Raw genomic sequence first — 22,244 nt, 5'->3', positions numbered from 1 at the left:
CTGGCAAAGATTGTGAGGAACGATTTTGCTAAAGGCCTCAAGACTAACAATAAGTCTTGTTTCAATTATGTCAGGAGCAGGAAATCCACCAGAGAGTCAGCAGGGCCAGTAGGTGATCAGGAGTGGTCCGGCAATAGCACACAGTTATACGGGTGATTTGTTTGTTTCTGTATTCCTTGTGGAAGAGCTTGAGGATGTTCCCATACTAGAACCTTTCTTTATGGGGATAAATCAGAGGATCTGCCTCAAATGAAAATGTTACTAGGGGAAATTGTGGGATAAATGGACTGAAATGAAGATTAACAAATTACCAATACCCAGAMAATATTCTCGCAAGAATTCTGAAAGAACAAAAAGACTGAAAAGAAAAAGGGGGAAAAAAAAAGTAGTACTGAAGTACTAACTGTGGTAGGCAAGTTCTTGATTAAAACTGCCTTGATACCYGAAGACTGGCTAATGTGGTGTCATTTTTTTCAAGGATTGCAACAGTAACCTGGCTAATGACAGGCTGATAAGCCTGATATCAGTACTGCGCAAGTAAGGAGAAGCTGTAAGATAGTGGATGCAAGTATGATGTACTAGGCAAGAGTTAACACATCTTTTGGAAAGTGCAGTCATGCCTTACAAACCTACTGGAGTTCTTTGAAAGAGTTAACTGGCGTGGRTAAGGGTTTGATACAGTTTCTCTGGATTCTCTGAAAGCTTTAATTGCCTCAAAAAGGCCTCTTGAGTCTAAGAGCCATTGGACTCATGAGGAGATGGTCCCACTTGTAAATATGTTGAGATTTAGGAAACAGAAGACTGTAAATGAGCAGCTTTTTCAGCGGATGTGGGAGGTCACCACTCTCACAGGAGTCTCAGCTACATCATCTGCTGTTCAGATACTCATAGATGACTTTGAAAAGGGACTGAAGCTGAGGTGATACAGAGTGTGCATGACACTGAGATATTCMGGTTACCAGGGGTGAGGGCTTACTGGTGAAGGCCCTTACAAGCCTGAATACCTGCACAATAACACAGCAGATGGAGTTCAGTGTTGGTAAATGTGATGTGATGCACCTGGGGAAAAAAAAAACCTGCTGTAAAAAATGATGGGCTCTGACTTGAACATTACCATACAGTAATGAAATCTCAGAGTTATGACAGATAGTTCTGTCAAAATTTCAGCTCGGTAGCAATCAAAAAAAGAAGGTAAATCAATTCCCTTTAGGAAATGTGTAGAGAGCAAAAACAAGAGTATCGCTAAATCATGGAATAAATCTATTTTGATAAGCCGATGCAGTTCTGGCCCCCCACCTCAAGAAGGCCAGAGCAGAACTCAGGAACATTCCCGAAAGGATGAATTATCACAGATATGTTGCACMGAGTGTAGTAAAAAGTAGCTTTATGTGTATGATTGCACAGCACAATGTAGCACCAGCGTTATGAGCTAGCTCAGTCTCAGAAGCAACATATATGTGCTACAAGAGTGCTCAGCCTGGTTTACTAACTCCTGCTGCTCCTCTGGGCTGTGCAGTGTCTGCATGGCCCTGGTTCTGCTACATAYGTGACTTACGTCTCATGAAAATCAGGAGACTAAATCCAACTCTGGACTCCAACTTTAGGTATCCTGAAATTGAGGTGCCAAAGGTTTATAACCACTATCTCCTGAATATTTAAGTTTTTGCCACTTTGTATAGGAAATTATCTTGACATCAGGAACAGGTAGTAGATCTGGTTTATTACCAATCTGCTAGCTACCCAAGGATCCCTCTCCATTAGCCCAAGTATATATTTTACTTTAAATGTCTGCAGTAAAATGTACTTTCACAAATACATCTGCATCTTCATCATTTGTGTCTATTTGTTTTTAATTGCTACATCTGCTGCTATCAGAGAGCTGATATTCTGCTCACTCAGAGTATCTTAGCTGTGACAATCTGTACAATCCGCACGGATTGGCATGGTCATGTCCGTTTATGATGATGAGAAAGTAATTTTGTTCTGGAACATTTGGAGAATTTCAAAGTAATCTTTCTTCTTAATACAATAATTTGATTCCTTTTCAGGGAGACATTTTTGTCCTCTGGGAATGTTTCAGCCTACCAGAGTGTTACAGACAGGATATACCATGCGTTGCCTCCACTGAGTAACTCTGTGATTCAGAGTGCATTTGCTTCACAGCTAAGGCTCCCACAGCTTCTGGATCCTCAGAGCTGCAGGGTGAGTAAAACGCACTCTCAGAGGCAGTTTGCCTCTGTTTGCACTGTGCTCCTTGGAGAAGGAAGTGCACTGAGGTGCTCACTCCTTCCCTTCTGGGGTGCAAAGGACCTAACAGCAAATAGCTAATTAAAAAAATTTCCTGTGATCACAGCTAATTAACTTGATTCCTCATTTGGGGTCCTAGAAAAAGTTCTGTACATCAGTGAATCATAAAAATTTAAGACAGTGCTATCACACTGATGTCACCAGAATGCAATTATTCTCAATGACATGTGTAGGAAAATTTTGCCTCTCCTGACTCCAGTGTTGATGTTTCTACTAACTTTCAGTAATTATCCTCCTGAGCTCCCTTGTCGCCTGGCAGCAGTTTTGATTGCCCACCAGGTCTGTCATGGATGTACGWAAGGTACTTAGGTACTGGTTTTATAGCTTTAGTGTCACATAGAGCTACATGATGCCAGATTAGATTGTGCTACATGCTAAAGAGGGACCCTGATGATAYTGGCAAAAAAAGCTAAAGATAAGCCTTGCTAGTGGTACTAGCATGTTTGAAGGTAATAATAGACATTTCTTGATAATCATACTAACTTCATGTTTCCTTTGATGAATAATATTTAGGTTATTTTGGAGACCTTATCCCCATCCCTCTGAGCTATGACAGGCAATAGATTGACAGTAGCCAGTTAGAGACCCAGGAGCTATTCTGTGGAGGCACAAGTAGCACAGATGCAGCACCTCGGTAGGAAATACACTCTGGAGTGCATCTTAATGCTTCTTCCCCAAGGAGTAATAATAGAGGATTCTCTCTTTTCCAATACATGACCTGCTCTCAAAGTGAGGGCAGAGTGTATCACAAATCAAGCAGCAGCTTGGCCTCTGGGTTACCTTTTGTTGATCAAATTAGATGGGACTCTCATAACAGTCTGAATGTTGCTTTTATTTATGAACAGTTGTCTCTATTCTTTTAGACACTCATGCATTTTCCATGGAGGACATTCCTAATGGATGGAGGATTGTTTCCAGTCACTATCAACAGCACAATTAATATAAACTACCACATGCAGGTACACTGAGACAGCAGCCTTGAGTCGTATCCAAAGACATATAGACAAGATGAACCTAAGATATGTGAGGAAAACAGACTAATGCAATCCTATTTCCTGTCTCCATTTTTTGAAGAACAGGAGTGAACAAAAGTCATCTCCTTTTCTGTCCAAAAGCCCATTTTAATATTTACTTTATGTTTGATCTTTCTGTAAGGCAAGCAGAGCATTTGTACAGATAATGAAGCTGTACTTGTYGTTTTCTGAGTGTGAGAACTAGAGAATCAAATACTTCTTATGCATGGGCATATGTTTTTTTGGACTACAGTGCTTCAAGCTTGGAATCCGTTTGTGTATATAACACGCAAAAAAACTGTGCTTGCAGTAGCAGAGATTTGCTATTATTTGTTGCGCTCTGAGCAACACAGACCATCTCAGGCTCTCCCTTCCAGCTGTGCCTGTGCGACCTGAGTGATGCAGACCGAAGAGTGGCTCACGGAGAGCTGGCTGCAATGCAGTTTCTCCTGGAGGATGTACTGCAGAACAGCTGTGGCTGTGCTGTGGAGGATCACACTGACCGTCGAGCCTCATTAGCTAAGAGCAAGCAGGTACCTCTGACTGCTCGGTTCATTTGGGCTCGTGCAGCTTCTCTGCAGGACCCATTTTACTTTGTGCAGCCAAAGCTCTGTGAACATAACAGACCTGGTCCTGAGGTASGCTACAATAACCTAAGCTACTGCTGGCCATCTGATTAGAAGCAAAGAAAACAATGCTGTTTTCTGTAAGTTCTGAGTGCTCTTGTGAGAAGCCCTTGTGATAGATAGCCCTTGAGGGCCTGTTGGTATTGTCACATTTCTGGAGAAAACGGAGACTCTCCTGACTTCTCCCCACCCCTKGTAGAAGTTTAGGAGGCAAGAACTCCAGCTTTTTCTTTAACAAGAGCTACTCAGTGCAGAGGAGAAAGCAACAACCTGGCCGCTGTCTAAGARCAAATCTAGTCAAGAAGAGGCAAGGTAACTCCAGGATGTACGTCCCACAATATTTGCACTGTGGATATGTGTGTGAGGAACGGTTGCTGGGGACACCTAGGACCTGCGAGAGTCTACACAAAGATCTGGTTCAAGGAGCAGGTAGAGATTTAAACAATTTGAGATGGAAAGCAGATACAGTCATAAATTTGCAAGGTGGAAGTGGGTGGAGAGGACACATTTAGTTATTTAAAGTTTGTTTCCTTTAAGATCTGAGCTAAAAAGTTTGCTTTCTATAAAGGTACTTTTAGTCAGAGACCAAGCAGAGAGTGTTGCTGTTGAAGCTATTCACTTGAGGAAAGCAGTGATAAAATGAAAGATTTAACTATGTACTTCTGTTCCCATCTTCTCTGCTGTATGTGACTACTCACTGCAATCAGAAAATAGCCTGGGTTTTTCCTGTACAGAAGGACACTGGTGTAAAAGGGCCAACTGCAAGTTCTTATTGTGCAATAGCCGGTAGCATGTCTCATCCCACTACATATTGCATGAGATGCTGTTAAGCAAAAAWCAAACAAACAAAAAAGCATATGAAAAGCTTGTCATAGCTTTTTGAAGCAAAGCATTTTCCTGTGAATTTCAGGAGAATTTGGCAGAAATGATGGACTCAAGTTCTAACTGGTTGCAGAGTAGGAAAAAGACCTGCAAAGTTTTGCTGAGGCATCAAGATCCAATCACATCATGTAATTTGCTGAGATCTTTTCTAATTCTGTGGAAGCAACTGGAAATACTAAAGGCAGAATGGGGTCGACTCAAATTGAGGACTGAGGATATCAATACAGTTCCTCTCTACAAAGMGTTTTGTGAGCAATACGGGTAAGTTACCTTTAGAGGCAAGAGTATTCCAGAGTGACTAAAAAGATGAAAAATGAGAAAAATCTCTGCCTTCTCCACACCATTTTCTTCCTYGTGTTCTCTTTTATCTCTTTTACTTGTTTTTTTTTCTTTTCTTTTTCTTTGCCTACCTTTCTTTRGTTTTGGTTATAATTTTCCTGCTACTTTCACTTTTCTCAAAGTCCATTCAAATTGTCTGCTATGATGTTTTCCAAGAGCATTCCCTTCAGTTGTGAGACCTGCCTCAGTATTTCARGCTTCCTAAACAACGCTAAATAAAGTACTCTAATAGATGGAAATTTTGGAAGCCTCTTCCATGAATTTTTATCATAGCAGAATTCTTCCTAACGCTCCTATTCGGCTCACCTTTGAGCAACCGAGGATAGAAGATTGGCAGTTTCCGTCAGAGAGGCCCTTCTGGAAGCAGAAAAATGGGACAGCATTTTTAAAAAAGCCCTGCCCCCTGAAAACACACAAAAAAAAAGGAAGTGAAAGAGCGAGACGGCGCAGGAAGGATGAAATCCGTGCGTGACGGAGCCGGGCGCGCTGCGCTCACAAGCCCACCGTGTCCCCCTCCGCCGCACCCCGTCCGTCCCCTTTCCCGGGTGGAAGCTTCCTCCTTCCCTCTTCGCACTGCGCTGGCCTTCAAGTCGTGCCGTGAAGGGTTTGGAAGGCAGCAGTAAGACGTGCCTTGCTGAGGGCTCCTCCGCTCCTGCGAGCACAGGGGGCATCRGCCCTGGCACGTAGCAAACTGGGGCCCTTAGCAAACCTCCGAGCCGGCGGGAAGCAGAGCCGGGGGAGGAGGTGGAGAAGGTCTGTTCGGTCGACGGTGACAGACAAGTTCTTCCTGGTGGCCAAATTTCCCAGCTTTCTCTTGTTCCTTGCCCTCAGTTTCATTTTTTTTGTTATCATAAGCTTGAACACGAGATTACTGAGCTATGTCACATCGCAGGATCAGTAAAAAAGAGGCAGCCCCGACCTGCCTGCAGGGTGAGCGCGGAGAGCTGAGTCTCAGCGAACTTTCTTCAGGGGCTGGGAACAGGGGCAGGGGAAGCGAAAGGAAAGCGAAGRTCCCAGGTCAGTAAATGCGAACGGAGCAATTTTGAGAGCGCGCGCGAGCTGTCCGTGCCTTGGTGCTTCTAGCGCTGACGTCCTCTACCCCGCCATGAAGGCCTTGGCCAGGCTGAAGGGCACAGAGGAGGAGCCGGGAGGGCCCGTGACGAGCACTCGGCACACACTGCCGCCCCGAGGAGCGTCAGAAATCGAAATGAAGGGGTACCAGGTAAAGGGGGATTTATCTACGGGGCCTTGCGGAGCGCCAGCCGACATCGTGTTGTTCTGCAAATCCTGGTAAGGGCAGCGCAGCCTGGTGGGGCCTGTGGGGGACCATCACGGAGGGGAGCACGGCCGCCGGGGATGACCCACGAGACTCTCTGAAGGCACCTCTGCTACACGGAGCAAGATGCGTGTCCCAGGGCTGCCCAAAGCAACAAGAGACAAAAAAAAAAGACTCTCTGAAGGCACCTCTGCTACACGGAGCAAGATGCGTGTCCCAGGGCTGCCCAAAGCAAAAAAAAACAAAAAAAAAAAAAAACCAAAAAAACAATGCCCTAAGGTTTTTGGGGCACAGAGCTAGACACACGGATAACCCCGCAAGGGTATGAACCTTGATACTCTGCCTGGTGTGGCTGTGTTTTAGAAAAGAGTGGGAGGAGGAGAAATGCTTTGGCTTAATCTAGTAGGTTTTGATAGTTGGCAACTTGCTTTATAAAAAGTGGTTTAGAGATTTAGTATGAACTAAGTCTTGAACTTAATTCTAGCTACGAAAGCTTCTGGAAAGCCTAGAAATCCACATGATCCGTGATGTGCAGAAGAAAATTAACCAGGAGATGACTCTAGTGACAGCTGAAAGAGCCAGGCCAGGGAGCAGTCTCCCTACRGGTAAGGAGAAGTAAAACAGCAAAAGCAGTTTTACAGCACCCCAACCTCAGCCCTTCCTGGAAGATGCAGTAATGCCAGTCGRGCCGTGGGAAGAGCAGCATCGCTACAATACAACATATCCACCTACCACACACCCATCTGCRTGGACGTGTTTATCCTGCCCATTCAACAGGTTCAGATGCCCCCGATCTAAGATTTTGCTTTCTTTTTATGTAGTGTGTATTAGCCACAAAAGACAGTTTTGCAAACAAGGCTGAGCACTAACTGTTCTGGAGTTTGCGGGCAGCCTGAAACAAACTGGCAATTAAAATGCCAGATTTTTTAGTATGTTTTAYGTTTACTTCGTACAATTACTGTATGAATTGGGGTGAATTGAGTATTCAGAGGCACAAATACTAAAACAAAAAGTGGAAACAAAAATGGAAGAAAAATGAGGCCCGCTGCCAGTGATTAAGGTTGCATGCAGCCATAATTACTGTATGGAAATGTTCAATTTTGCACAAAAGCTATGTTCTTTTCTCAGTATTTACACACAGCTCCTGTGCACAATTGTGGGCCAGGTCCTTATTCATGGAACTGGTACATAATGAAATTGTGTTTGGCTTTGATACCAGAACAAATTTGATACTGCTGCTCAACACAGCTTTTGTAATCTGTTTGCAATGACATTTACTTTTTGTTGTAAATATTTTGGAAAAGCTGAGAAACCCTAAGCCGTAAAGCTTACCCAGTGTCAAACCCCAGGGATTACTGAGGGATCGATATATTTTGAATCTGATACCCTCAGGTATGTGGTTTATTCTGCCTTTTTTATTATTATTATTCCTTTTTTTCCCCTCTCTCTGTTCCTGGAGAGCTTTGGAAACATGGGGTAATGCAAGAAAATTTCTCAGCTGTACGACCACAGATAGTTGAAACATTTGTTCAGAAGCTAATGGAAAACTGCCAGGAATCAGAGGCAGAGGTATGTAGTCTATATTTCTACCTAAACAACAGTTAAATCACGTGTACTGCTTTATTTATTAAAGCTCCTGTCAATCAGTGACCTGAAGGACTAAAACACTTCTTAAGCTTATGAGCTTATGCTCATGTTATTTTGTTATGTGTTTTGTAATAGCAGTATTGCCAGTGAGTKCATGTATCATCCTACTGCCTTGTGACAAGTTCATTTCAGAGCTCAGGGTTGTCGTAAYGTGGGGATGAGTTAGGGGTTTGTACGCAGCCCAGGATTGCAGGACTTTATGCACGGATTCAGTAGCAGGAACTCTTCTTCCTGAGTCAACGCTAGACCAGGCATCCAGCACACTGTTAGGAAGCGGTTCKTGTTTTTTCAGTGAAACTTGAAAGACAATGTTTTGACCACTTTTCGTTAAAAATCATGACATACGGTTCTTGAGAGGGAATATTGGTCCCCACATCCTAGGCAGTTTCTGAGCTCATGATGTGAATTGTCTACTGAAAATTCTCCTTTAGCTTCAGATGGAAAAATATATATTGTATACCTGCAGTTAGAAACAGTCAAAAAACTGAAGAATCTGTTTTCCATTAGCTGATTTAACTGAAAAAAGAATATTCTTACAGCAAGACACTTATTCCACTGAAATTGTAGTTTCAGCAAAAAACAATCGCATTGAATAATTTAAATTTTTGCTTCATTTTGGTGCTGCAGAAGCACTGAATTTTCAGTAAGGTGACCATTTGTTGTTTTGACTTTATCAGTTTACATAGGCTCTATATAGCAACTCCTGGGGTTCGAGCTAGCTGTAAGTTGTCTTATTTGGTTTTCCCAGGTCACTTTTACAAAAAGCCACCTCCARCAGTGTCTCACTGCACTGGGCTGTGACATCATGGCCAGAGAGCGCAGCARCTTTGAAACCTGCTCCATGTTTTATGAAAATATTCTCCAGCAGGAACATCGTCTCCTTTACCAGAAAGAACAAGTATTCTCAGAGCATTGATTTGGCTTTTGGGGATCAGGGGAAGGTGGTTTGAAGCAGGGCTATGCAAGTATCGTCACTGAGTGCCTTTGTGCTTTGCTTCAGGAGCTGCACGCAGCGGAGGAAGGTGGCAACCGAAGCGACACGGCTCTGACGCAGGTTGGTGGTGATGATCTGTCTTGTGCATTGAGCAAGACAGAAAACACAACTGAGTCAGGCGCTTAGGCTGCGCTGAAGTGCGTGTGCCACATAGGCTACATCGTGGCTGCCTCAACAACGTCTCTTAAGTGCTGAGTACTCGACTTTGCAACTTCAGCTGTATTCTTTAGGAGAGCTGGCATGTGTGGGGAGAATTTTCCAAATAAGCACACCAAGCCAAAAAGTCAGAAATGCCATCTTGTGGTACCATGTGACAGCCATGTAAGCTATTAGCTGAGTTGGAGGTTGGCTCCATCAATACAAACTCACCTGCTAAAGGCAGGATCCAATACCCATGTCAGCTTGTCATCTTCTGTAGAAACCTGTGCTGTGGAGAGGACTGCTTAGTGTCATGGATATTTGGACAGCTGCACTGGGATACTAGTATTTTGGATTTCATTCCTGGGTTCCTTTTCTAATCTGTCCTAATTGCTGGCTCCAATATTTGGGTTCCTCTTCCCTGAGCTTCTTACTGCCTCACTTTCTCATGCTCTTTTCAGGTTTTTGCTCCCATCTCTTCTGAACAGTGTTTTGTCAGCAACTTGTTTTCTTCCCTGATGTCACCGTCCTACCTGCATGTTTGGGGAGGCTGGCATGAGAGAGGAAATGAGAAACATAAGTCAGTGGGGCTTTCCAGGGGGTCTGTGGGTGGTAGTGTCTTTCTTCCCTTCCCCTTTGCTAGCCAATTGCCGCCAAATCCAGTCTCACCAGGCCGTGAGAGAGGCTCAGGCACACTGGTCATAGCAGACCAGCAGATAGTTTAAAACCTAAAAAATCTCTAGGGAGCATACGTGAACTGTGTACACCCCCCCCCCAAGTCTTAGCATTTTGCCAACTTTTTGTTGATTTCACAAAAAAAGAAGACACCCAAAACAGAAGAATACTACTGCTGCTCTAAATAAAGATCACCAGATCTTTTCAACAGGGCTGAAATATATGTATTTCCCCCAAGCTTCATTTTCAGAAGTCTCTCAGGAATGTTTGCTCTGAGACAAAAAATTGACATGAAAAATTTCAACTCAACAAACAAAACCCCAGTGAAGTTATAAGCATTTATAACTTGGATCTGATGTGTGGAGGTGTCAGGTAACCTATAAAGCAGGCTGTGCCGTCGGCTGTGCCTGTAATGGGCATTTGTGCCTATTTGTTACATTAATAATGTAATTTGTTCAGAATGATTTTTTGCTTTTGCCTATTGTGCTCCTCTGTTTGCAAATGCTGGTTAGTGGTCTGAAAATGAACAAACATTTGTACTTAGCAGTGACCTACCTATGTGAAATTTAAATTCTATCATTTAAATATATTTAAGTTCTATCATGTACCTTCCCATCTGCGTTAACCTGAATGCTCTTTCTGGGAGTATGCTAGTGCTGCGCTGTCAGATATCAACAAATGGAACACACAATTGTTTTTATCATTTATTTAATGGTTTAGATGTACAGGCTTATCAACAGACAGCATATTCGCTCCAATAAATGGCAATCCCATCTTACTGAACACAACCTAGCCACAGTTCTTCTGATGTTGCCTCCAGAAGGCAGGGGAGGATACACTGCAGGAGGCAAGGCTCACCTACGTAGCAGAGACATGCACAGGATCTTCTCCTAAAATCAGACTCCCTAATCCTTCTGCTCCTCTGTCCTCTGCCCACCTTTCCTTCTGTCAGCTCTCATACCCATTAGTGAGGAGATCTTTCTTTCCCGATAACCAGAAATAGACTTTTTGAGATTCTGAATAAAACTCGTGCATTTGACTTCTTCAAATATTGATCTAGAACTGCCACAATTCTTCACACTGTTTCCAAGAAAGAAGAAACATTTCTAAAACCAATAGAGATGTACCGAATGGATTATTCTGTGGCTTAAGTGGATTATTTTCATCTAGCTGCTCAGTTAGGAAGTTATTCCAGCTTTTATACTTAATTCAGTATCACATAACATATTCAGAGCTCTGGATTCTTTACTCCTAGGCTATGGTGTCTGTTCATCCATAGCTTTGCTCATTCACTTTCTCTGCTGTGATAGATTGCTGGGCTGAGTCACGAAATGATTATGGAAATCACTGCTCTCCGAGCCCAACTCACTGACTTAGAAGAAGAAAATCTTCATCTCAAAGAGAAGATAAGACAAGAAGTACGAGATGAATATGAATCATTAGTGCGGAGCCTATTTGTAACTTGTATCCATCTAAAAGTAGGTACAAAATAAAAGGTGGTGCTGATAAGTTTTTTTGTGCTGCCATATAACTCAGCCAATGTGTCACACACAAGGAAAAAATTACTGCAGTGTGCCAAGTGGATGAATGGGTGAATCATTTATCTCCTGCTGTGTATTTTAGAAGCATCCTGTAAAAAAAATCTAGTAAAAAAATAGTGTACCTAGCCCAGGGTCTGTGGTCAGGGCAAGAATGACTTGAGCAGTCCTTAGGGTGTTTCTGCTTCTCACTAGAAAGCCTGTTCCTACCATGATGCTGCTACTTCCATTAAATACATATATGCCAAGATTGCCAATAGCTTGTGTACAAATGGTACAATTAAAATTCCACTTCTTGTGATGTCTAGATGCAAAAAGAGTATTTATCTGTCTTCCTGGTACTTTGATTCTAGGGAAATAAGTATCAAGTAATATCATGCAGTTTTAGCTGGGAGACATCTAAAATCTTCTGAATGTGGCTTTCCCATACGTGCACTCGTCATCCCTTAGGGGTTCTGTTTGTCATTGCAGGGAAGGCTGGATGACTATCGCCTTAGCATTGACCAACAGGTGTTTGAAATCATCAGTGAAGTGAGAAGAGAAGGAGTTGACAATATAATTGATCTGAAGAAAAAGTTTGGTTCCACTAAAAATAATGACAACTTGAAAGAACATTTGTCTAAAGTAAGGAAATATGTATCTGTGTTAGTAAGTGAGCACAAGGCTGATATCATGGCCTACTTTCTGCACAGGTGAATGTCAAAGATATTAAGCTTGGAGCTGAAGAACTGTAAATGTGAGCTTACACTCAATCAGACTGCGCTGTCATTGTCTCTTTTTGGGGTATGAGGAAGAGAATTGATGTTTCAGTGACCCAGGGAAGTCCACTGATGGGAGTTTTAATCTCCTTATCATGCAAACTGGTCACATAAATGAGTACAGTTTCCTTTTTGCAAATTGGAAGTATGTAGAATCAAAAATATATTCAACTTTATATTTTGAAAAAATGCCCCCCAAAACTGATGTTCTGGGAGTTTTAAACTAAAACCTAGAAAGTCATAATCCCTTTTATAGTCAAAGATATCCCTGCTCAGGAAAGTTCAATTTGTACTAAAATTATAGTACAATTTATTATATTATTATACAAATTATTGTACCAAAATTGTATCAACACATTTCTGAGGCCCACAGTGGTGAAATTAGGAAGGCTAAAGCCCATCTGCAGATAAAACTGATGAGGGACTTGACAGATAAGAAGGAGGCTTGACACTGAATTGTAGAGCTTCATTTCAGAGACACCTTGAGAAACTTGAGGTTTGGATTTACAAWAGCCATGTGAAGTTCATGAAGCAGGAACACAAACGCGATGCAGTAGCCCCATACATCTATACAGGCTGGGAGCCAACTGCCTGAGTGGCAGCCCTGCTGAGATGGACCTGGGGTTACAGTAAACCCCAACCTGAGGACAGGSCAACAGTGGGTAAATATGGCAAACTGCATACAGGGCTATGTTAAGAGTGGCCAGAAGGCCAAGGGATAGTATTATTCCCTCTTCTCAGCACCGATGAGGTGGCTTCTGTAATTGTATCCTGTTGTGGGGCCTGCTGGTACGAGTGTTGAGAAATTGGAGATAATCTAGCAGAGGGCTGCCAGGAAGGTCAGGCATCTGGTCTGGAGCACGTTGCTTACAAGGAGCAGTTGAGGAAGCTGAGCTGGTTTAGTCTGACAGAAAAGAGTTGAAGAGTTGATCTAACAGCAGCCTTCAGCTACAGGAAGGGAAGTCATGAAGACAGAAGAGCCAAACTCTTCTCCGCAGTGGCAGATGGTAAACAAGGGGAAATGACCATTGGTTGTGGTGAGCGACATTCATGCTGGCTCTCAGGAAAACCCTTTCAGTAGGAGGGTGGTGCAGCACGAGGACAGGTTGCATGGGGAGCCCATGGGAGATCCACCTCTGGAGATGTTCAGGACTTGGCTAGACAAGGCCATACTTCACTTGGCTGAGGTCAACAATCCTGCTTGGGGCAGGAGATGACCTCCAGAGGTCCTCTGTAACAATCATTTCTGTGATTTTTGCATAGTGGAACTGTTGTCCTTTGCCATAAGGACAGTTTGCAGGAGCCAGTCTGCTATTTTGGAAAAAGAGGGAAAATAAAACTCCATCACTGTAGTACCTACCATAAATCCACTAATTTTGTTCTTACTAAGGACATTGTAATTAGGGTGAAACAGGCTACTGAATGTGATGTGAATCAGAATCCCCATTTGGCTATATCAGAATGTTTATCACCATGAGCAGTGTTTAATTTCTGATGCGTTTACCTGCTTGGTATCTTGGATTTGATTTCTTTTATTTTTTTTAGTCAGTTCTTGGGCAATGTTCACATTTCCTGTTTCCCTGGAGACACTGTAATGGAAATCTGTTGCCAAAGGCTGAACTGTTTCAAGCTGCAAAACTTGAAGATTTGAAAATTAAAATGAAATACAAACAGTTGCATGCTTTTACAATAGTGTTTAGTTCAAAGCCACATATTCTTCCTGGGGAAAGTAATCTTAGTGGATCTTCTCTTCTTGACATCTTCTTTAGCAGGAACAGCTGCAGTCCTTGCGGGATGAGAATATCAGGCTAGGCAAGCTGGTGTGCAAGCTGAAGGCGCTGAGCTGTTGGAAACAAGCCGCTCAGAAGGCACAACTCTCCGCAAAGCTTAGAGATGCTGAGAAGGTGGGGTTTTTTTGTTATTAGTGCCTTACTTCCTGCAAAACTAATGGTCAGATTGAGCAGACTCACTATGCAGTAAGTCTRTAGGCTCTCACGGTAACTGCAGTTGTGAGGTATGAAATCTAAACATTTTTTTTCCTCTAAATTATTGGTTAAATGATGGTCTTCATATGTAAAAAGAGTGAAACAAATCACTGATGCCTGCCTGCACTGAAGTCTCAGTAGCCTATAGTATTCCTAATTCAATTGTTAACTCAGAAGACTAATGATAACTATTTATCAAAATTAACTGTTTCACAACTGACCAAAACATATGAAAAAGAAAGATGGCCATGAAGGGAAAATGAAATCAACTGCTTGCCTGGGAGGAGGCCGAGTTTTTTTTTGAAATTGGTATCTGCTTAAAGAAAGCAGAACACAGCGTGAGGTTCATAAATTTAATTAGAGCAATGCAAGATGAAGCACAAAGATGACTAAATTAAACTAACGTGAAGATGGCTGGGAAGAAAAATGCCTTGCTGCTTTCAGTACGGCTCGTTAGAGGGGAACAAACAGGTTATTGATTGTTGTGTGGGTTAATGAGCCGCACGTGTCAAGCCAGGGCAAGGCTGAGTGGATCMTGTCTTTTAATTTAAAATGAGTAAAAGCAGAGTGGATTTTGTGGGCTTATTAATTTTAAACCCAAATAAAACTGGATGTGCGTGCACTTAGGTAAGTTATATCAGGGAGATGCTAAATCATTCAAATGTTTTATTAATTCGTATTAAGCATAGATCAGTCAAAGATCGATTGAGTTATTGCAAACACGTGGATTTAAATAAGAAATAATAGCTATTTTTATAGGATTTAAAAGAAAAGTCTGAAACAGAGAAGATAACTGGGAAAAATTGGCTTTTCTAAAATGAGACATAACTGCCTTGTGGCTGACTTTGAAATAAGCCTGAAGATTGAAGAATTTGTATTTCACTGTCCTCCACAGCAAGTGCCGAGGGCACTGGAYCTTGCTTTTTCCAGTTGAAATGGTGAGAAAGGAAAGAGCACTGCTGTGCCTGGCGCAGTAGCGTGTATATACACACACACTTATGTTTGGGTTTAAACCAAGCAATAAAACCCTGCGCAGAATAAAAATGAGCAACACGCATTTTTCCTTGAGAGGCGGTGAAAGAAGCAGCAGATTGGTATCTACTAATCTTTCTAATGAATAAGAAAGATCAAGTTTTGCATTGCACTGAACTTGCTTACACACRAGAACTTTTCAACTGTTGAAATGCGTGAGTGAAATGCAATTGCAGCTGTAGAAAAGATTATTGTTATTTTGGAAATATTGGCACCTCCAGCTGYAGTACTTGGGCCTGTAAATCTGGCCTAAGAAAAAAATGGATAAACCTCCCCTCGACATTTCCCTCTTTGACRAATCGCTCTCCTCCCTCCTCTTCTCTACTCTGCCTCCAAAAATCAGCCAGGCCTTTATTAGAGAAAAAAATCATAGCGTTTCAACCCCAGTTTACCGAAAGTCCCCCAGGGATCACTTTTCAAGTAATCTAGCAGGAACTAAAAGAGCAAAAAGCACTGCCCGCGTAACTGCGTGGGCTACGCTCGCCGTGTTTACAGGAAGCCCTCCGAAGCGGGCGAGAGGGGCTGCAGGCGAAGGCGACGGCGCAACGCGAGGTGGCTTTGCTGCAGACCCAGCTGGCGGCCGCGAGGGAAGCGCTGGCAAGGTCCCAAGCAGGCAACGGCAAGCTCAAGAAGCAGCTAGAGGAGCAGGTATCTAAACGAGCTTTGAGCGGTCTCCTCGCCCTCTCACCCGCTTCAATGAGGGTTTTGCCCACTTTTACTCTGGAAGAGCAATGCTTTCGAAACCAAGTGAATATTACGGTTACTGAAACTGGAGGTGTCTTTTTATGGCGTTGAAGCAATGCCTTTGGTTGAGCCTTTTCACCCTTGCAGGTGGAAAGAACCAGGGGAGATCTCAGATGAAGTTTGAATGTTGCACCAAAATGACAGCTACAGGCACTAGCTATGCAATCAACGGTGCTGGATATGTGTTTTAGTACCAGGGCGGGAGAGGGGGACAAACTTCTACTGCAAACACACACAAAATTTGCAAGTTAGAAACCTTGAGGTTATTAGCGTACCACCCCATCATTAAATTTCAAGGAAGCTTTCACGGACGTTGTCATTAAATGCAGACCAAATTTGTTTCATGATTTTTACCCTCTGAGTGTACCACTGCCATGACAACCTCCCTTTCGCTTCTGCACATGGCTACACTCACTGACACGGCCCATTCCTCCAAGTCAAACCGGAAAGCACACCCTTCACTGGCAAGATAATTAACACCAGTCAGCTGTACAGATGCTGTACAGGTTATTTATGCCAGTCAACTGGCTGCACAGAAAATAAGTCTTGTCAAACCAACCTCATTTTATTCTGTTGATAAGCTTACAAGGTAGATTGATAAATACAGTGCTGTGCTGTAGGTGTAATACACATTTGGAATGACCTTGTAAAGCTTGAGTTAGCACCATGTAACCTTTTTTGCTTTTAAATTTAGTTATGCAATATCAACAAAAATGTTAAATGGATTAAGAGCTAGTTTTTTGACATATAAAAAGRTATTATTTTTGTGAAATGAAGCTGTTTCTGATGGAACTCTACAGGGGTTGATAAGAGACCTATAGATATTCACCATTTTTGCCAGTGATCTGGAAATAAATATAAAATTACAGAGTATAAAATTTGCCCAGGACAGATTTGGGGAGGAAGGCCAGGGAATTTGGTAAATAACATTTAGTAAATAACAGTGGGGACAGAGCAGATGTACAGAACCATACAGATGGGTCTCCTTTAAAGTATGTGCACGAGCAGATGAAGAACAAGAAGAAAGYTCACTGAATACTTCTATAGAGCAGCAGGGCAGTGTCCCTGAAAAATCAATGGAGCTATAAGGGATGGGGATCAAAACAGACAAATGATAGACCATGAGGTAGTRGAAAGGGCAGATGTTGCAGCCTTCCAGTTTATAAAAGGGAGAATAGCACAGATGATACAGAATGGGTTTGTGTCTTTACGTGCAATACACTGAAACGCAGCCTTTGGTTCCAGGGTGTACTACTTTAAAAAGATGAATAAAAACTTGAGAGGGTGCAGAAAAGCATTACCAAAAATGGTGTGAGGGCCACAGAAAATGCTTTTTGGCAAGGAGTACCTAAAAAGCTCCATCTATTTAACCTATCTARAAGAAGAGTGACTTGATTACAGTCTACAAACACTTTTGCGGAGAGGCAAATAGCAGATACTAAAGAATTCTTGGRCAAAGGCATAACAAGAGACAGCGCCTAGAAGCTGAGGCCAGACAAAGTGAAAATGTTAAATTAGAAACAATTTTCAGTATGTGGTTAACCATGGAAATGACAGTATGGCCGACTGCGAGTATCTTCAGGTCAAGACTGGATATGCTTTAGCCAAACCAGCTTGCTCATTCCTGTAATTGAGATTAATATTGTGGCAGTAAAAAGTCAAATGTGATACTTTTAGTTGCTCCATTCTGACCTTATTAGTCCATGAAACTGCAGTCTTAGTAAGGCTCAGCGAGTTCCCAAAGATGAGTGTTTGGGCTCTGACTGCTTTTAACTCTGACTTTTTTGTATTCAGATATTTCACAGGAATGGGGTTGCCTTTGATAAATTGCTTTTCTTAACTGACAAGCTGCCAATCACTTCCAAAAGACTCGCTGCCTCTACCATCCTTTGRGAACTCTTTTCTGCCCCCCAGTTTCTGCCGTGAGCTTCTTGATCCTTCTCTTTTTCCAACTTCTTCCTCTGCRATAGCCTGGCAGATGGTGTTTCCAAATAGCAGACCCCATTCCACAACCCTCGACTGTACAGGGGGCACTTGACCTGGTATGCGGGTTTTGTGCTGCCTCGGGATACGAAAATGCGATGCAGCTTCTGAAATGTCGCCATGCTTGCTGGCCTTCTCCGCACTCAGTGCATAAAGAGCAACGTCTGAAAAGAAGGTGTTTACTTTCCCCCTGCCTTGTTTAGTCTTTTAAAAGACGTTCCACATGCAGACCAGAGGCAGGTTGCAGAAGGCAAGTTGCAGTGGCCTGAGGAAATGGGAGCCAGCTGCCCTGTTTATTTGCAGTTGAGCAAGTTCTACACATAAACGTTGTTTTGAGGCTCCCTTCTAGAGCTAGCAATGATATAAATACAGCATTCTGCTCCTGCTCCCTCTTACCAACATAGATTTTATTTTGAGTACAGGTCTGAGTCTGTGCCTTTCATAAACTAATCTGGATTTTTTTTTTAACCAATGTTTCATTATCTTTTATGGAAGCTTTATAAATACCAAACTGTGTGGGATGGGCTCTTTTCTCATTCAGCTCAGGTGGGGAAGACACCACCGACTTCAGAGAACTTCTCAGCAGAGTTTCAAAGTAAATGTAAAAGGGTGTATGGGCACTGGGGGAAGGGATCTGAGCCCAAAACATTCTTAATCTCATGTTGCAGAAACAAATGCTGTTGGAAGTAGAACATAGGAAGACACAAGAAGCCAGAAGCAGGCAAATACTCAGTGCGGTGAAAGCTGAAAACATGGAGAAGATGCTTGAAGAGATGGAAGAAAAAGAGCAGAGACTGAAGCACCTGATCAAGGAAACTGAAAAATCTTCTAAAATAGGCCAACTTCAGCAAAAAAGGGTCAAAAAAGAAATGCAGCAGGTAACCTCATGCTGCATGTTAGAAGGACAAAGAGGGCAATGTTTCTTGAAGGACATGTCTTAGGTTTTTTTTCACTGTCTGACCACTTCCAAACATACCCCACCAGGTGTCTTGATTTTCCAGTGCTGTGGCACACCCATCCTCCTCCTCCGCAAGCCCTCCCAGGGCTCTGCAGGAGGCTCCCACAGCATAAACCTTGGCAGTGTGCAGGGRTAGCATGTGCTGGTGGCATGGGGCTTTAGGTGGCAACTTGTGTTTCTGGTATCTCATAGGCCCTGTTGTTAAGCCTGGTTCAGTGTTGTTGACCTGAAAAGTGAGTATGATTCCTCTTATTTAACAAATAAAACTACCTGAGAGTTCATGAAAGGCTGCGATGCAGTGGGAATGGTTAAGGAAACCCTCGCACCTTGAGGGGAGCAGGGCAGTAGCCCCAGCAGTAGGCAGCTCTGTGGCTCGGGTACTTTGGCCAGTCGTGCGTCCCATGCTGGGACTTTCCCTGGCAGCATTTTCGAGGCCTTTGCTGTCACCATGGTCTTTGTCACCAGGCTAAACGGGGAGCTTTGGACCCTTGCTTGGGCTCTGCTTGCCTGCCRGGGCCACATTTGTGGGCCTGCAGCGCCTGACGCTTTCCCGGCTCTCCCCATGACGTTTCCCAGGCAGGGCTTTGCTGCCTGGACACCAGGGCTGCAAAGCTGACAGACTGCTGCCCTTTCATCTATTCTGTATTTGATATAAACCTTCTGCCCTTGCCTCTTTGTTTCACGTACTTTACACCAGTGTTTCCCAGATGCTGGATGACCAAATGAACACATTGGGAAGGGAACAGCTTTAATGTAGCTGGGCCACCGAAACGACATTAGTTTTAACTAAATTGATGCCATCGTACTGAATGGTTGTATTGAGTTTAAATTGGTTACTGCATTGATTTAGTGTAATAATTGATCCACTTCTGAGATTATCTCCTTGTAGAAACAACTGCAGAGATTTTAACTGCTTCAATTTAAAAACTGATTTCGCCAAGTAAATGTACTTTCTTTGTATAGCATAGCTGGTAGAGTGGGCTGTTATTATGAAATTTGTGCAGTGGTTCTTTTGTAGCACAGTATGCAGAACAAAATATTGTTTGGAAAAAAAAACATTTGCTACGACTTCAACTAGGTGAATCCATCTACTAACTAACAACATTTCACTGCCACTGAAATTTCCCATCCCTTTTTTTCATGATCTAGGGAGAAAAAAAAAAATTTGTAAATGTATCTGGCTGCCTCTCCTGTAAACCAACCAAAGTATTTTCTATCTTCAGTCTCCTAACGTATTAAGGTGAAAGCGCTGGCTGTTTGCTTTCCAGAAAGAGTCAGGATGACAAATGCCATTCTGCAGGAAACACTTTCTCAGGCTGCTGGCACATTCTCTGGCCAAAATCATGTGACAGCGAGGAACTTGTACGCAGAGAAAGCGCTTAGTGCAGGCATGTGATGCCACTGATTTCATTGCTTTCTGCCTGTGATACAGCTCTGAGCTGTTTTGGTGCTTTTACAAAATAACCYTTGGAGAGACCGGAGGTGTTAACAGCTGCATTAGCCTTGAAGGGGAGAAAAACAGAAAAGTGGCAACTGCAGTGTGGTGGCTTTTATTGCCACACAACAGTCCCAGCTACAGCTAGCACCTGCGCAAGCATTAACACGAACAAACCATAAATATGGGTTTAGTTTCATGCAAGCAGTATCTTTTGAGGAAACTGACTCAAATGTTGGTTTTCACATCTTTCTGTGTTCAGGCCAACCACGTACAGAATGTGAACAGTCTTTGGGAGAGATAAGGGAAAAGATGCCTTTTTTCCACATACCTCCACTCTGAAATCAGAGATAGGGTCTTGTGTGATTACAGTTACACACAGATGACAGTGAGAAAAAAGCCTTCATATTGTTTACACCTTCCTCCTGCAATGCCCCAAATGCACATTTCCATTAAACAYTAACAAGAATGTCAATGCGCGCTGCTTGTGTTGTACAGTGGGACTGGGGATATGTTTTGCAAAACCGTACCTAYGAATTATTTCAGCCAAGTGAATGGCCTCTCATCGCAAGAATGTACAGGGCATCAACACRGTGTCCTTTAAATCTGGGACCCTGCTTTGAGCCAGAACTGTCTGATGATGATTTTCTGTTGCTGCCATTAATTCTTTTACTCTCTTTTAGATCAGAAGCCAGTTAACCCAAGAACGCAGTTTAAAACTAGAGGCTTTCCAGCGGGTTGATGAACTGCAGCGACAGGTTTATACCCTGGAAGCTGCAGTTTCCCAGAGGAACATGACTGCAGGTAAAGTGAGGAGTAGTTGTAATCTTTTATAGAGAAACAAATGTTGTGATTTCATGTGTCCACCTCTCCAAATCCCTCCTTAACCTTTGCACCAACAGACAATTTCAGCCGAATGTGGAAAAGGAGAAGAAAGCTTCCTATGTCATGAAAGCATCTAGGTAGAGGAGAAAGACCTGAAACAGTCCCAAGGAAAAGTCAGGCAGAATTGAAAGACTGTATGCTGCCTCCAGGAGCAGATGGTCAGGCAGCACAAGAAACACTGACTTTTAAGTTAGTAACTTTAAACCATAACTCTTTTGCCCTGCTTTGAGATCATGGGAATCATGAGAGGAGCTGCATTTTGAGAAGGGGGCAACTAGGATCTGAAGTAGAAGGAAATCAGGCTTCATTAATGCCCCTGTTCCTGGACTAGCTTACTTATAATCATGTGGGGCAGCTAAACAAGACCAGTATATGGGTAATTCTACTAAGTATGTGCCTATGATTGCACGTATCCTTAGAGGATCTTAAAATAGCAGTGAGAACCTTCTCCCCTTAACAGAATTAATCAGGAACTTTAAAGCTGTAACAAAAGTCTTTCTTTTCAGCTCTTACAAATCTTTTGTAATGCTTAATTCATGTAGCTTGAACAACTTGATTAATGATTTTTATTCCTATCCTTTCTCACGTTGTTGCTTTTCTCTATGGTATAAAAAAATCCTTCCTGCTCTTTAGTCAGACAAACTCATCTAGAAAATCAGATGGGCAAGACCTAAATTCCTGGTAACTAAACAAGCAGGCAAAAAAACCCAAACAGTCTTCCAAGGTGCATTTCTATGCCATGATGAAGTACTAAAAATCTAACTGTAGTTTCTTTTTGAAGGGAGATATTAGTTATTCCTGACAGAAGAAACCAAGAAATGCTCATTAGCACACTGCTGTAGTCAACACATGAACCAGTCATGGGGCACTAAAGCACTGGGAGATCTTTAATTAATGCACACATACACCTGATTTCTCTGGCTTTAAAACAATCAAGTTCAGGGGAAAGGTAGGTGCAAAACTTGTCAGTCACATTGACGCCACTGAGGAAAGAAGGCAAGACAGAAAGGAGATGAACAATTTTTGCTT

At 42.7% G+C, this 22,244-nt stretch overlaps 1 protein-coding gene across 1 annotated transcript in view; it reads left to right on the top strand.

Annotated features, from left to right (window-relative positions):
- LOC146594748 (uncharacterized) overlaps nucleotides 1-22,244 on the top strand; it is an 85,655-nt gene that overhangs the window by 61,172 nt on the left and 2,239 nt on the right. The window contains exons 30-44 of the mRNA XM_085306959.1: nucleotides 2,049-2,202; nucleotides 3,171-3,266; nucleotides 3,698-3,853; nucleotides 4,857-5,089; nucleotides 6,251-6,389; nucleotides 6,928-7,048; nucleotides 7,903-8,012; nucleotides 8,839-8,988; nucleotides 9,091-9,144; nucleotides 11,208-11,375; nucleotides 11,907-12,059; nucleotides 13,963-14,097; nucleotides 15,706-15,858; nucleotides 18,606-18,815; nucleotides 21,014-21,134. Coding sequence (XP_085163085.1) covers nucleotides 2,049-2,202; nucleotides 3,171-3,266; nucleotides 3,698-3,853; nucleotides 4,857-5,089; nucleotides 6,251-6,389; nucleotides 6,928-7,048; nucleotides 7,903-8,012; nucleotides 8,839-8,988; nucleotides 9,091-9,144; nucleotides 11,208-11,375; nucleotides 11,907-12,059; nucleotides 13,963-14,097; nucleotides 15,706-15,858; nucleotides 18,606-18,815; nucleotides 21,014-21,134 — 2,153 coding nt within the window. The remainder of the gene's footprint in view (nucleotides 1-2,048; nucleotides 2,203-3,170; nucleotides 3,267-3,697; nucleotides 3,854-4,856; nucleotides 5,090-6,250; nucleotides 6,390-6,927; nucleotides 7,049-7,902; nucleotides 8,013-8,838; nucleotides 8,989-9,090; nucleotides 9,145-11,207; nucleotides 11,376-11,906; nucleotides 12,060-13,962; nucleotides 14,098-15,705; nucleotides 15,859-18,605; nucleotides 18,816-21,013; nucleotides 21,135-22,244) is intronic.

Source organism: Rhea americana, unplaced genomic scaffold, assembly GCF_003343005.1.
Source record: "Rhea americana isolate MKP2758 unplaced genomic scaffold, rheAme1 scaffold_25, whole genome shotgun sequence".
Taxonomy (NCBI): Eukaryota; Metazoa; Chordata; class Aves; order Rheiformes; family Rheidae; genus Rhea; species Rhea americana.
Note: the sequence above shows the minus strand (reverse complement) of the source record. Positions and strands in the feature narration are given on the sequence as shown.